Below are 16,710 nucleotides of genomic sequence, written 5' to 3' on the forward strand. Positions count from 1 at the left end.
AAGATTACAGAATTCATCATTGCCTTAAATGTGGAAGCTCAACCTTTAGCTGACAAAATGAGTATTTTTGAAGTTGAGTCAGTCTATAATGCAGGAACTTTGTAATGCTGAATTTTATTTGACCCTCACTTGTTTACCATGACCTAATCTCAACAGTAACCATATCTGAAGTGGTAAAATGTGGTTGTGACTCATGGGATGTTGCAAGGAAGCCTTTCATTTCCTGTTTTGTACAGTGAAAACTTGATGCAGGCTGGACTCATCCAGAGAAACTAGCTGGGCTTGATGGTGATAAAGGAACAACAATGTAGTAGGAAATGGATACAATGCTGCTGTAACTTGCAAATCAATCAGTTGTAAAATGAGTAAATGATTCTTTTAAAGAAGTGGTCTTTTTCCGTCACTTTGATTTCTTGCTAGTTTATAGTTAAATGCATGTTATAGCTTGCCCCAATGACTCTTCTTTCTGTGCAAGCCTGGATGCTGAAGGTTGGCAAGTAATTCAATTGTAGGGATTTCAGATAAATTTTTCCTTGTTCCATGATGATAAGCTTCCCTGACACATTACCAGCAGAGATGATGGGCAGTGGCACCGAATGACAACCTGGCGGTTTTTTCCCCATCCCTTTTAACTCACCCAGTTAAAATCCCATCAGGGACCAAATGAGATCCACAGACTCACATTTAAATTTTATTGATGCTTCCATTTCTGACGGGTGCATCTCTAATGAGTCAACTGTACAGTTAAAAGCAGTCAATTTCTTGCAGGACTGAGGTGATTAGATTTTAGCTGATCGCCTGAAATAAAAACAATTTTGAGCTGATGCTGTTGTATATAGAATAAAATTATTTTTCTGCTAAATCTGTAGCTTTTTGTCCACATGATTTTCAAAAATCATTATTCTAAAGGGGAATTTGGATATTGTCAAGTAGTTCCAGTAATAAACATTCTTGTATCTAAAAATGGCTGCATTGCATACTTTTGTTAAAATAAAGTATACAAACTAAGAATAAGAATTTATTAGCAATCTGTTGGCTTAATTCTTATCTTTTTAAGTCACATCTAGTTGCACAACAAAGGTTGATGTTAATTAATCATGCACCATTGGCCAAGACACAGAAATCACCTCGTAACCATTGATTAAAAATTGGTTGTACTTTTTGTTTTTTATTGTTTCATCATTGTAAAAACTGCTTCGAAGTGAAGATCTGATTTGGACTTGTAGGGCTATTTTATCTATTTTTAATTAACTGCAAATTTCTTAGACATTCCACACTTGATTGATTTTTTTTTCTTTTTTAGTCTTTTGCTTGCTGCCTTTGTGTGTATGCTCCTAGTGCGCTTTCAGCTGCTCTTTTACCCACTTGTTCTTTCCTCTCTTCCTTGCTCCATAGGCTGTTTGACTATGTAGGCACATGAAGCAGCTGCTTCCTGTGACGTGAGAGATGGGAAGATATTTGGCGAAGAGGTTTGAGGAATGAGCACTTGGTTTTTAAAGAAATGTAATCACGTGTATGTGATCATGCATACATACATAATACATACAAAATTAATTGTATTTATAGCACCTTTAGCATAGTAAAACATCCTAAGATGCTTCATAGGAATGCAAAATGTAGCACTTGAACCACAAGGAGATTTTGGGGTAGCTGACCAAAAACTTTGTCAGAGGTAGGTTTTAAGCACTGTTTTAATAGAGGGAGAGGTGGAGAAGTTTAGGGAGAGGTTTAGAGAGCTTTGGACATCAGCAAAATAGGGGAAGTATAAAAGGCCAGACTGGGAGAACAGCAGATTTTAAAAATTCAATCATAGGATGTGAGAATTGCTGGCTGTGTTGGCATTTATTGCCCATCCTATGGCATCTGGAGAAGCCAGCTCTGATTGGACAAGTGGCTTTGTGGTATTTTTCAAATTTTATACATCAGTCTGGCCTGTGGGTTCCATGAAACCCAGTTTGGGAAACGCTGCTTTAGACCTTCTCCTTCCCACCACCAGGGTGGGCTGTAGAATATTTGGCACTATGCATACCTCCAAGATAATTTCTAGCTGACCGACAAGAAGTGTAATTCTGACAGGATGGCCTAATCTCTGTCTGCTCCCAAACAGGAATTCCACCTATTGTGTTCCCAGCTGTTTCTAAAATTGCCAACCTGCAATCAAGTATGGATTTAGAAGCCATAAAGGTCAATTGTATGGATAAACATTAACCAATTTGAATATTGGTTTGAGGTGCTTACTGCACAAGTTCAGTTTGTGATTGACATTTGTTCATTATTAATCCTGTGTTGACACACTGATTAAAGTTGAGGTTAAATCTGATTCGGATGGTTTTTGTGAAGCATCTTTTGTCCTGTTTCACTAGCTATTGTTATATAGCTTAAAAGGTTCTATAATTTCATGACTTTAGTGACCCAGAAATGTTTAAATGGACTTTTCCGCAGAAATCGTGCTGAGATGTCTGTACACATGTCGAGGAAAGGGAAGAATTGAGGAAGAGAATTAATGATTTTGGATAGCTTTCATCCGATAACATCTCAGGCCTTTTTTATAGTCAGGGCCACACCAACACTTTTGAGAAGAACTTCCTTTATCTGGTGGAAAACTTTGAAATTGACTGATTTGAATTGCATGGACATGTTGGATACAGTATATGAAGATGTCTCAAATTAGTGAATTTGCCAAGAAATATAATTTATAAGTATTTAGAACTTATAAATTTTTAAATATTATTTCAAAAGACACATGACAGGTTTGGAACACAGCTTTATAGTAGGTGCTTCAGCTTGAACCAACTTCAGCCAACATCTCTGCTCTGAAATGATTTTCCCATTTGTCCTGAGTCCATCTTTGGAATCAGCATGTGGTTTCAGTCATTGATGTTGTTCCCTTGTTCCTGTCAGAGAGATAGAATGAAGTATTGAATGTTACATCTCTAATGTTTCATTCATCATGAAGAGAATCTGCATTTTTCTCCTTTATCTTTGAAATATTATTTATCAAATATAGCACAAAAATATTTTCCGTTATTACAGACAGGGGATTATTTTCTGTTAATGCAATTTATCCAAGTTCCCATCCAATTCATGCAGCACCTGATTTGCCTGTGCAATCTGTATATAGGATGTACTGCTGTAACTCTGGATACTCACCTCAACAGCATCTTCCAGCCCCAAAACCTCCCTCACCTGAGGACAAGATCAGCCAAGTTATAGGAATTCCATCATCTCCAAGTTCCCATCCAATTCATGCAGCACTTGATTTGGGCACATTCTGCCATTCTAATCTCACTGGGTAAACATCCTAGAATTTCCAACCGATCAGCATCAAGGAGCACCTTCGTCATCAGAGCTTTGGTAATTCAAGGAAAAGACCTTGTCAGAGTAACTACTAATAAGAACAAACAAAGAACAAAGAACAATACAGCACAGGGACAGGCCCTTCGGCCCTCCAAGCCCACGCCGCTCCCTGGTCCAGGATTGAATCCTGAATCCAGGATCCCCGCCCAATTTTCCAGCCTATCTACATACCAATATCCTATCCACCGAGCTGTCCCTCACAGCTACGATGCTTTGTTCATCACAACCTATTAACTCACCCCCACCCCCCCATTCCAGACCATGTGATCTCCAGGGAGAGGCGAAAACCCAGAGTGAAAACCCCAGGGCCAATATGGGGAAAAAGAAATCTGGGAAATTCCTCTCCGACCCCCTGAGGCGATCGAAACGAGTCCAGGAGATCACACCGGTCCTGATCGGAAAATGCTTCCAAACCCTAGTCAATTCCACTTCCACGAACACCATATGAATTCCCTGCCCCCGAGACAGGTTCCCAACTATCCGCAGTCTCGCTCTGTACTGGCAGATCATAGAATGAAGCCTTGAAACGAGAAACAAGGAACAATTAGCCCGCGCCGCTCCCTGGTCCAAACTAGACCACTCTTTTGTATCCCTCCATTCCCACTCCGTTCATATAGCTGTCTAGATAAGTCTTAAACGTTCCCAGTGTGTCCGCCTCCACCACCTTGCCCGGCAACACATTCCAGGCCCCCACGACCCTCTGTGTAAAATATGTCCTTCTGATATCTGTGTTAAACCTCCCCCCCTTCACCTTGAACCTATGACCCCTCGTGAACGTCACCACCGACCCGGGGAAAAGCTTCCCACCGTTCACCCTATCTATGCCTTTCATAATTTTATACACCTCTATTAAGTCTCCCCTCATCCTCCGTCTTTCCAAGGAGAACAACCCCAGTTTCCCCAATCTCTCCTCATAACCAAGCCCCTCCATACCAGGCAACATCCTGGTAAACCTCCTCTGTACTCTCTCCAAAGCCTCCACGTCCTTCTGGTAGTGTGGCGACCAGAACTGGACGCAGTATTCCAAATGCGGCCGAACCAACGTCCTATACATCTGCAACATCAGACCCCAACTCTTATACTCTATGCCCCGTCCTATAAAGGCAAGCATGCCATATGCCTTCTTCACCACCTTCTCCACCTGTGACGTCACCTTCAAAGATGGCCAATAAATGTAATTTTTGTTTTATCCATATTCTGAAAGGAAAAAGCTGCACAGTTTACAGTTTCAGGGCTTGCTCTTGAGCTTTTCTGTGCAGGTTCCAATTACAGACAACTGAGTATTACTTTTGTAATTTTACAAAGTTCTTTTGCAGTTTTGTATTGTGTAAATTATTTTGTATGAATTTTTTTTCACTGATGTATTTGAGTATCTTGTGCATTGCCACTTGTTTAGAACTTTTTGGTGTGTCGCTCATCAAAAGAAACCAATTAAGTCTAACATAGTAAATCTTAGTTCAGTGTAACAACAGTAATTTTAGATACTTGTGCATCTTTGTCTTCAGTTAAAATTAATGAAAGTTAAGTAAATGTAGAAAAAGTGGATTTTGATCCTTGAGAGAATGAATCACTTTGCTAAAATGTAATAGATTTAACAAAACTGATATGTGTTTTGTATGTAGTTCATAATGTTGGGAAATTGTTTGCTTTTAATTGACTTGCAATGCAATGATGCACGTTTAATTATTTTGTTATCTGACTGGATGAAATGTGCATTTCCATTCCCCTAAGCTCACTGCCTTGTGTTTTATATTTCTTTTAGGCTTTTGGCCAGGCATACAGCAACCAGAAGAAGGTAGCAGCTGATGGAGAGAGCCGCGAGGAGTCACTGATTCAAGAGTCTGCTTCTAAAGAGGCATATTATGTGGGGAAAATTCTGGAGCTGCAAACAGAACTGAAACAGATCAAAAATGTGCTCACCAATGCCCAGTCTGAAAATGATCACCTTGCTTCAATCACACAGCAGCTTAAAGAGGTAACAAAGAATGAGCTGTTGTGAAATCAATTTTTCAACTTTATTCATTTGAAGAACATTCTGTGTAACTTTATTTATTCCATTTTCATTTATTTTCCCACCTCTTTGGATCTTTTGTTGCATACACTAATTTTCAGCCAAGAGGGCAAAGTAGCACAAACCAGGAAAACCATAGGTGTGGTTCTTGACTGTTGCTATGTTAATTGATTTTAGTAGAGGTGGCAATGAAAGCATAATAGTTTTGTCTGGTTATGGTCCAGAAATCACTTCTGGTAGTATAAATGTGTGGACTAGAAGATCAGTTCAGCATTGGCGTGGTCAAAAAAACAACAACAGGTTTTGATTAAACAACAAAGGTTGCCACATAACCCACTGTTTTCAGAATAAGATTGAGAAGGAGAAAAACTTAGAAGAGGGAGGTGGGACTGGAAGGTGGGAAAATAGAGTAAGAACCATGAGTACTGAAAATTGAACACAATGAAAACCATTCATGCTGACCATCAGATGAGCTGCCTCTGTTCCAACCCTCCCCTTCGCTAGTCCATTAAATCAAATTTCTTTTGAAGTTCCCCATTACCCTAGCCCTGACTTGCATCTTTCTCTCATTTCTCCTGTCTCCCCTCATGTCCCCTCCAAATTAATCTTTTCCATGAGATCTACCTCCTGTGCCCCAACCCTCTTCACTAAACTGCTGACCACCTAACTTTCCCTCCTGGTTCCCACATTAACTGATATTGTTAAGGATTCTCTCTCCAAGTGTTGTCCTCTTGCCTTTAAATTTACCATCCTAAGCTCTCCTCAAAACACCAAAGCTTGATCCTGCTGACTTTGCAAATTACCATCTGATCACTGGCATACTTTTCCACTCCAAAGTTCTTGAAATGATATCTCCCACCATGCCCACTTCTATAGAAACTCCATGTTTGTACACTGGGCATTGTGGGTGTACCGACACCACATGGACTGCAGCAGTTCAAGAAGGTGGCTCATCACCAACCTTTCACGGGCAATTAGGGATGCAAATGCTGGCCTAACCAGCGACACCCACATCTCATGAAATAATTTTTAAAAATTCTCTCACGTTTTTGTCTTTGCCACAGAAACAAAGCAGCTCTCATCACAGTCAGAAATGGCATTCTATGTGACTGTTATGAAGATCAACAATCCTTCCTTTTTGATGTATTTGCAGCCTTTAACACAGTTGACCATGCTGTACTCCTCCAACACCTTTCCACAGTTGTTCAGCTAGTTTGGACTGCTCCCACCTGGCTTCATTCTTATCTATCTAATCATAGCCATTGTTTTTGGTCCTTGCTCCAATCTCAATTCCCTAGCCACATTCTCCTCTTGCTGGCAACAGTTTGAGACTAAACCAGTCTGTTGGCAATCTTTGTGCCATATTTGAGCCTGAGATGAGTTTCTATTTCCACCTTCATTAATATCATCTGACTTTGTCCCTATCTCAGCTCAGTTGTTGAAATCCTCATTCATGCCTTTGTTACCTCTAGACTTGAATTTTCCAATGCAGTCTTGCCTGGTCTCCAATAGTCTACCCTGAGTAAACTTGAGGTCACCCAGAACTCTGCTGCTCATCTAAAACTCTGCTGCCTGTGTCTTAACTCTCACCAAGTCCCAATGATATATGTGACTCCTGGTCAAGCAATGCCAGGATTTTAAAATTTACATCCTTGTTTTCAAATCCCTCTGAGGCTTCACTCCTCTCAATTTCAGTAATCTCCCCAAGCTCCACAAGCATTTGAAATATCTGCGCTCATCTAATTCTGGCCTCTTGAGAATCCTCATTCCACCATTGGTGAATGTGCCTACAGTTGCTGGGCCTGAAGCTCTGGAGTTCCCTCACTGCATTAGGTCACTTTTCTCCTTTAAGACACTCCTTACAGCTTACCTCTTAGACAAAACTTTTGGTCATCTGGCCTAACATTGCTTCATGTGGCTCAGTGTGATATTTTGTTTTATAATGCTCCACTGAAGTCCTTGTAACATGTTATTAGGGTGCAAAGTACATATTTAATACTTTAGCTATGGCTTCTACTTCTACATGAAAATTTCCCTCGGATCTTTAATATGAACAACTTTTTCTTTAGCTGATTGTTTAGCTTACACTTGGTATGCTTATAAATTGTTCTCGAGTTCACTTTGCTCTCACATGCTAGTCTTGTTCATAATTCCCTCTTTAATCATTTATAGACATTATTGGCAAGGGTAGCATTTATTGAATTTGAGAGGTAATGGTAAGTTGCCGCCTTGAATATAACAGAGTGGCTTGCTCGGCCAATTCAGAGGGCAGTTGTGAGTCAACAACATTGCTGTGTTTCTGGAGTCACATATAGGCTAGACAGGTACGGATGGCAAATTTAATTCCCCAAAGAGCATTAGTTCATCGCAGGAGTTTTTTTTTGATAATTCAGTAGTTTCATGGTCATAATTACTGATATTAACTTTTTACTCCAGATATATTGAAATAATTGAATTTAAGTTCCCCAGCTGTGTTAGTGAAACTTGAATTCATGTCTTTGGACCATTCATCTAGGCATCTGGATTATTGTTCAGTAACATAACCATTGTACGGGCATATCCCCATTCCTTCCTGTGCTTTACATAAACTTTCCGGTTACTAACTAAATCTTGCTACTGTCATTTGTAAACCTCCTGTTTCTGTTTTATTTTAATTTTTATTTCCTTTGTCATCTGGAATGCATGAGCTTTGGATGCTTTATTCTTTTACCTTCAAAAGAATATAGAGTTTTCACCTCCATTATCTTTTCCATGTGTGTCCTCCATCATCTGTAACAACTCTGATAGCTGTGGCTCAATTGCTAACACACTTGCCTCCTGAGTAAAGCCCCACTCGAGGAATTGAGAACAACAAACTAGGCTGACACTTCCGCACAGTAGTGAGGGATTGCTGTACTGTCAGATGTGCCATTTTTCAGATAAGATGTTAAATTGAAGCACCATCTGCCTTCTCAGTTGGACATGAAACATCCCGTGCAACTTCTTTCAAAGAACAAAGAGGGTTTTTCCTTGATGTTCTGGCCAATATTTATCTCTCAATTAACATTATGAAAAAACAGATTATCTACTGGCTGTTGGTGGGAGTTTGCCGAGTGCAAATCAGCTGCCAGATTTCCTGCATTACACCATTGATTACATTTCAGAAGTACTTACTTAATTGACTGTAAGGTGCTTTGAGATGTTTGGCAGTTATAAAAGTCAATATATCAATGCAAGTCTTCCCTTCCCCGCTCCTCCAAACATCCTTCCCTCTGTCCATCCCTCTCAATCCATTTGTAATCATTGAAATTAATTTTTCTGCAGTTGAACATTATTATCTTTTCTGTAGACTTTCCATAATATTATATTGTGGACATCATTTGCTAGATGATCACCTACTATTAACACACTTGACTTGCCTTATTCATTTCGCACAGCCAGATCCAACACTTCTCCCTTGTTGGATTGGAGACATATTGATTGAGATAGTTCTCTCATACATATGTCAGAAATTGCTCTCTCTCCCTACCCTTACTACTATCTTTTTCTCAGTATATATCAGGGTAATGGAAGTCTCCTAATATTACGATTCTATTTTTGTTGCACTCCTTTAAAGTTTGCTGACAAATTTGCTATTTATCCCATAGAGTTCCATAGAAAATGAAATCAACACTGTAAACAGCTCCCTCTAAACTCCTCAACTCAAACCAGATGGATTCAGAACAATTTAGTACAGTACATCCTTCCTATATATAACTGCAGCATCACCCTTAATACTTCCTGAATAACCAGTAACCAAGAATATTCAGAAACCGTTCCCAGCCTGGTTGAGCCACATTGGTATAAATGAAATTGCATCATAATTCCATTTAGCAATTTGTGTCTGCAGCTCACTAGTCTTATGAGTTACACCACAGACATTGATGAGGTGGAGAGTAGATATGGGAAATATGGAAAGCATGATTAGGATACACAGGATCACTTTTTTATTGGACAGGCAGGATAGATCGGGGGATTTTTTCCGGCCTGTAATTGATCATGCTTTTGTGAGCCACTCCAAACATGCCTGGAATGTTTTTGGCTGTAGGTAGGTGGAGAGATTAAAAAGGTTATGAAATAATTTTTGTTTATCCTATTTAATTATCCCAAGGCACTTAATTTTAAAAACATACAACAGCAGATGTAAAGATGAGTATTTTTAATTTCTGTTTAGAGAAATGGGAAGCCTTTTGGGGGAATTAGAGGATGGTGACTTATTTAGGTGGTTTCTTGTAACAAAGTTTTATTTCAGCTACCAAAGGTAACTAACTCCAAAGCCCAAGCTGCGCGTCTGCTTTGCTGATGCCCCTAGAGGAGCTTCAACCCACAGTTGTTCTGCTGCAATATTTTGGAAATCTAATGTCAACATCCATCAAACTTATGAAGCAGATAAATTATTGATTTTTTTTTTAGTATTTGCACACTTTCTGTAGTGGAGTTTATGATGGCCACATTTCTAAAGTTAACATTTCAGGGCAGTAAAAATAGGGAATTATTTTTTTCCTCATTGACGTTTGTCAGTTATTTCCTATTTTACTTCAATGTTTGTTCCAATGGTTGTTTAAACGTGTGGAACAATCGAATAGGCATTATTATTTTAAAGGTTTATTGTGAAGTTATGTCCATTTCAGCTACTTGGCCTATCTCTCCCCTGCATTTAAAGAAATAGAATGTATAGAGTCCAATTTCTGTACTTCTGTTCTATTCAATTTGCAAACACTTCTGGAAATTGATCCCAGGGAACAACAATCAAATAACACGCTGTGGGGATGTGTTTAGACAAGTTGGCTTTCTTTAGAAGGTGGCAGTTCGCCATTTTGATACTTGATGAGGGTGTCTTGAAAATATATAATTTAATATTACAACAGAGGTGCTGTGTTTCTGTCACTTGGTATTTTGTTGTGTCTGGAGTTTGTTCACTTTATATTTTAAGAACACTATTCACTTTTTTTCTCTGAAATATAATTGCTGCCATTTAATTAAATCATAGAATCTTGCGGCACAGGAGTCCATTCATCCCTTTGTACCTTGGAGGGCACTTGAGTCCCACACCCCTACGTGTATTTGCTGCAATTTTCTTCTCATGTTTAGACTTGTACTGTTATGTTCCAGTTTAGTATGAACATTAAATCATGTTTTAACATTTTGAACACACATACACAAGTAAAATGGCCATTACGAATCATGTGACCCTTTGGCATTTCAAACTCCAAACAGTCCTGAGTTTAAACAATTAAATGTGGGCATTGATACAATTGGGGGAATTCACATATCCCTTGTTTAAGGCCAGACCATCAACAAAAGAATTATAGTATTCTAGCCAGTTGTTCTTTCTGTTTCACCATGGACAAAAGAAACATCAAAGCTCAGTGTAAAATAGGTGAATGTGAATAGATTCTATTAACCTTCCATTGTGTTATGATGGTCCCTTATCCAGACCAGACTGGGATTTCAAGGTGTCAAATGCGAACACTGGATGTTAGTCAACATACTTTCCCTTTTTTGGAAAAAGAACTTTAAACTTGTGCAAGACACAGAGTGAGGAAGCCATTTTGTTGGCTCCTGTTAAAATATCAACCGGAAGCTGGAGACAGAATTTAATCAGAAAACCATTGAACCAGCTGCAAGTCATCATCGCAACTAAGGTAATAAACAAAAATACCTTGAAGGTGGGCAAAGAACTCCCCAAAGGTGTTCCGACTTCAAGTTCACCTGCGAACCAACTTCCTGGAAATTCAACTACAAGAAGTCTTGGAGCATACTTGGAATCCTCTACTTTATAAGACCTTCATTTAAACTAAAGCATCAACTCATTTAAGAAACTATAGGATTGCCACGAAAAAGACTGGTGCAATCATAAATTGTGAATGTGTTTTACATTGGTCTGTATCTAACCTTTCTCTGTGAGTCAAGCGAGTGAGATGTTGTGTTTTGAACATCCAAGGGAAATGTGTGCCAATAAATAAACACCTTTATTTTTAAAACTCACTAAAATCTAGGCACCTGAATTATTTAATCAGGACAATCGCTCTGAGAGTAAGAAAATACACACCCCTTACGGACAAACATATTGATTACGGGCAGGAAAAAAGAACAACACACATTTTGTAAAACGACGTACATATATCATGGTTCCTTTTTCACTTAGTAGGGGGGAGAGGGCCTGGGTAAGATATTCCGTCAGAGTTGATGCAGACTCAATGGGCTGAATGGTCTCCTTCTGCACTGTAGGGATTCTGTGATTCTATTTGGATGTTTTTATGGTAACAGGAGGGTGTACTCTGCAGTGGTAACAACTTGCATTTGCATAGGGCCTTTAATGTATAATACATTTTAACCAAATATTGACACTATAATTAGAAAGGAGCTAACAGGAAAGGTAACTTAAAGCTAGGTCTAAGATGAGTTTACAGGATAATCTAACAGGAGGAGAACTAGGTGAAGAGGCAGGGATAATGGGTGGTACATTTAGTCCTCACTTAAAGTTGTAGCTGCATTCCTGAAAACTGCAACTTTAATATTCCCATTAAAACCAATGTAAAAGCTGGAGTTACATTCTGTATGACCTTTCCCATCAGGAAAAAATAAACATTATGTCCTGTAAGTTGAAGTTCATTACATTGCTAAATGAAATAACTTTAAAATTAAATGGATTTAAAAGTATAAAAGAAATATGATAACTCTTTCAACTTGTCTCCTGTTCCCTGATCCTTCTGGTTGCTGCCAGTTCTGCTTGCTGCTCGCCCCTCTTGCTGCCTTTTCCTGTCCTTGCCAATCCTGCTCTCCAAGCCTCCCACTCACAACACCTCCTGCTCATTGACTCTCCCTTTTTAATGTCTCTACTGTTTGCCAACACACTTTTTGATAAACCTCCTGCTCCTCTGCCTCTCCTGTTTACCACATCCCTCGTCCAAACCCTGGATCTGAAGAAGAGTCTGGAGGTAAGGGGTGAGAGGCAGGAAGAGCAGCTTTGACTTGCTGGAGAGGTGGCAAGAGTAAGGGTCAGTTAGCGGGAGAGACCCAACTGGACAGTCGGCAACAACCAGGTGGATTAGGGAGCAAGAGAGGCTACGAGCCACAGTGTCAATGCAACCAAGTGGATCAGGGAGTGGGAGAGGCTGCAAGCTGGGGCATTGGCAGGGGATGAGAGAGACCATGAGCTGGAAGGTTGGCAGTGACCAGAAGAGTCAGAGAGTGGGAAAGGTCACGAGGGAGGTCAGCGAAGGGAAGATCAGGGAGTGGAAGTGGCAGCTCCAATGGCACTGATCAGGTCATGCGACACCATGTCAGACCTGATACGAAGTGGTTTCAAAAGTAAAATCCCAACACTAAACACGAATATGGACCTCGTTAACTGACTAACATTAAAGCAGAATTACTTAAAACAGGACAAACCAAAAGGGGGACTTGCAGTTTTCTGAGTTGGAAGTAGGTCACCTTTGTGATGGAATGAATATAATGTCGGTAACTCAGCTTAGGGTCCAACAGGGCCTAGCCCATCCTTCCCTTCTCTCTTGATTATCTCCTCCAATCTTCCAAGATCCCTACACGGCTCCAGTTCTGGCCTCTCGTGAATCACTAATTACCACTGGAGGCTGTGCCATCCAGACCATTAGCCCTAGATTTCTCAAACTTTCATCTCTCCTCCTTGATGATGCTACTTGACCTACCTCTTTGATCAAGCTTTTGGTCACCAACGCTGATATCTCTGTCACTTGGCGGGTGCAGCAGCATGTTTGTGTTGAAGAAAGAAGCTTCATGAATAAACACACTGCAGCTTGTGTTGCTTTGAAGAGTACATTGTTAGATAGAAATTAACTCAAAGGTGAGTTGAGAAACAATGAAGATGCTTTGATAGTGCACTTGCATGACTATTCTCGCAATGACAACATGGAAAAGTGGCACAGTCAAAGTTTAAAAAAAGTTAATGTCTGCCAATGAAACAGTTTTCCATTTACACTTGATACATCTTCCCCAAGCTGGTAGCAAAGTTTTGCAAATCTCAATGCAAGTTCTTGTGATGGTATGCGCACATTCGTTTCTTTTGTGAAACCCATTCACTTCCTTAAGGGTGGTGCAGAAAAACAAATGTTGCATAAAATGGTGCAATTGGTCTTGTTGGTAGTATTTAGTTCATTGACAAATGATGTTGAATTCTATTGTAGTTTGGCATGCTTGATTAGATTTGATGCATGTTCAGTAAAGTGTGAGCATTAATTTCTTCGTCTTATTAGAGAAGCAGCTTTTAATTTCCCTCGGTATCCTTGGTTACCAAGCTTCTTGGTTACGCCTTCCCATTTTCCTGCAGCAACCCTTAATTAACCACCCCCTGTATGGTGGAGAGACTGTTGTCATTGATTTTGTCTTCTGCTTTGATTTTTCAACTTTCTTACCTGGCAAATATTTGACTTGAGATTATCTTGGGGCAAATATTAACTGCTTACATTTTCAACCGAGAACCGTTCCAATATTACAGATGTTGGTTCACTTAAAAATCTTCTTTCAGCTGGAAAACCAACTCATTAGTGGCTGTAAGGCTCTGATCCTGTTAAATTTGAGGAATTAAAACCTCATTTTTCGACGTGTCTAAAGTTATCTTTTACGGTTTTACTGTTTAAGAAACAACTGAATCAAGGCAGTTAATATTGTAAATAGCTTTCATTTGAAATGGTGATATTTATTTCAAGAATACTTCTTATCAGAAAATGGATAAACCTTATCAATTTAGGGAAAATGGTGACATAGTGGCAATGTCACTGGGCTTGCCATCCGGAGGCCCAGGCTAATGCCCAGGAGACAAGGGTCCAAACCCCACCACGACAGCTATTGGAATTTAAATTCATTAAATAAAATCTGGAACTGAAAGCTAGCCTTGGTAATGCTAACCATGAAACTATCATCGATTGTCGTAAAAACCCATCTGGTTCACTAATGTCCTTTAGGGAAGGGAATCTGCTATCCTTACCTTGTCTTACCTACACGTGACTCCAGGCCCACGACAATGTGGTCGACTCTTAATTACCCCCCTGAAATGATATAGCAAGCCACTCAGTTCAGGGGCTGTTCGGGATGGATAGCAAATGCTGGCTTTGCCAGCGATGCCCACATCCCATGAAAGAATAAACAATGTTTGGAGACATAGGCAATTGTAGAATCCCTACAGTGCAGGAGAAGGCCTTCTGAAAGTTCAAATAAATGACATCCACTGTCTCCCCCTCATCAACTCTACTAGTTACATTCTTGAAGAATTCCAATAGCTTTGTCAAAAATCCCTTTTGTAAATCCATTCTGTTTGATTCCATCACTTTTTTTTCAAGTGCTCTGCTATAAAATCTTTGAGAATGGACTGTAGTAGAATTTTCCCCAATACCAATGTCAAGCTGACTGCTCTGTAATTCCCTGTTTTCTCTCTACCTGCCTTTTTAAATAGTGGAGTTACATTGGCTACCCTCCAATCTGTAGGAATTATTCTAGAGTTTATAGAATCTTGGAGGATGACCACAAATCCACTATTTCCAGGGTCACTTCCTTAAGTACTCTGGGTACTAACAGAAACGGCAGAACTAATAGCAAATGCATTAGTCGTAATTTATCAAAATTCACTGGACTCTGGGGAGGTGCAGCTGATTGGAAAACAGCTAATGTAACGCCACTGTTTAAAAAAGGAGGTAGACAAAAGGCAGGTAACTACAGGCCGGTTAGCTTAACATCCGTAGTTGGGAAAATGATGGAATCTATCATTAAGGAAGAAATAGCATGACACCTGGAAAAGAATGGTTCAATCAAGCAGATGCAGCATGGATTCATGAAGGGAAAGACATGTTTGACTAATTTACTGGAATTTTTTGAGGATATAATGAGTGCGGTTGACAGAGGGGAACCGGTGTATGTGGTGTATTTAGATTTCCAGAAGGCATTCGATAAGGTGCCTCACAAAAGGTTGCTGCATAAGATAAAGGTACACGGAATTGGGGGTAAAGTGTTAGCGTGGATTGAGGATTGGCTATCTAACAGAAAGCAGAGAGTTGGAATAAATGGGTGCTTTTCCGGTTGGCAATCAGTGACTAGTGGCGAGCCGCAGGGATCGGTGCTGGGGCCTCAACTATTTACCATATACATAGACGATCTGGAGGAGGGGACCGAGTGTAGGGTAACAAAATTTGGGGATGACACAAAGATGAGTGGGAAAGCAAATTGCGTGGAGGACAGAGTCTGCAGAGAGATTTGGATAGGCTAAGTGAGTGGGCAAGGATCTGGCAGATGGAGTATAATGTTGGTAAGTGTGAGGTTATCCACTTTGGAAGGAATAATAGTAAAATGGACTATTATTTAAACGGTGAAAAATTACAACGTGCTACTGTGCAGAGGGACCTCGGGGTCCTTGTGCATGAATCACAAAAACTCAGTTTGCAGATGCAGCAGGTAATCAAGAAGGCAAATGGAATGTTGGCCTTTATCGCGAGAGGGATGGAGTATAAAAGCAGGGAGGTCATGCTGCAACTGTACAGGGTACTGGTGAGGCCGCACCTGGAGTACTGTGTACAATTTTGGTCCCCTTATTTAAGAAAGGATATATTAGCTTTGGAGCGGGTACAGAGAAGGTTCATCAGGTTGATTCCGGAGATGTGGGGGTTAGCTTATGAGGAGAGATTGAGTAGACTGGGCCTGTACTCATTGGAGTTTAGAAGGTTGAGGGGAGATCTCATAGAGACATATAAGATAATGAAGGGGCTAGACAGGGTAGAAGCAGCGAGGTTATTTCCACTTACAATGGAAACAAGAACTAGGGGGCATAGCCTCAAAATACGGGGGAGTCAATTTAGAACAGAGTTGAGGAGGAACTACTTCTCCCAGAGGGTAGTGAATCTTTGGAATTCTCTGCCCAATGAAGCAGTAGAGGCTACCTCGTTAAATGTGTTTAAGTCACAGATAGATAGATTTTTAACCATTAAGGGAATTAAGGGTTATGGGGAGCGGGCGGGTAAGTGGAACTGAACCCACTATCAGATCAGCCATGATCTTATTGAATGGCGGAGCAGGCTTGAGGGGCTAGATGGCCTACTCCTGCTTCTATTTCTTATGTTCTTATGTAGAATATCAGTCCCTGAGGATTTATCAGCCCATCAATTTCCCCAACTCAATTTCTCTCTTAATACTGATTTCCTTTTGATCTTCCTTCTCACTAAACCCTGTGTTCCCCAACATTTCTGGTATGTTATTTGTGTCCACATTTGTGAAGACAAAACCAAAGTATGTGTTTAGAACCATAGAAAAGTTATAGCACAAAAGGAAGCCATTTGGCCTTTCTTGTCCACGCCAGCCCA

At 40.1% G+C, this 16,710-nt stretch overlaps 1 protein-coding gene across 1 annotated transcript in view; it reads left to right on the plus strand.

Annotated features, from left to right (window-relative positions):
* The window catches only part of bicd2a (BICD cargo adaptor 2a), a 106,266-nt gene that overhangs the window by 57,912 nt on the left and 31,644 nt on the right, over nucleotides 1-16,710 (plus strand). The window contains exon 2 of the mRNA XM_078210162.1: nucleotides 5,120-5,332. Coding sequence (XP_078066288.1) covers nucleotides 5,120-5,332 — 213 coding nt within the window. The remainder of the gene's footprint in view (nucleotides 1-5,119; nucleotides 5,333-16,710) is intronic.

Source organism: Mustelus asterias, chromosome 3 (genome assembly GCF_964213995.1).
Source record: "Mustelus asterias chromosome 3, sMusAst1.hap1.1, whole genome shotgun sequence".
In the NCBI taxonomy this organism is placed as follows: Eukaryota; Metazoa; Chordata; class Chondrichthyes; order Carcharhiniformes; family Triakidae; genus Mustelus; species Mustelus asterias.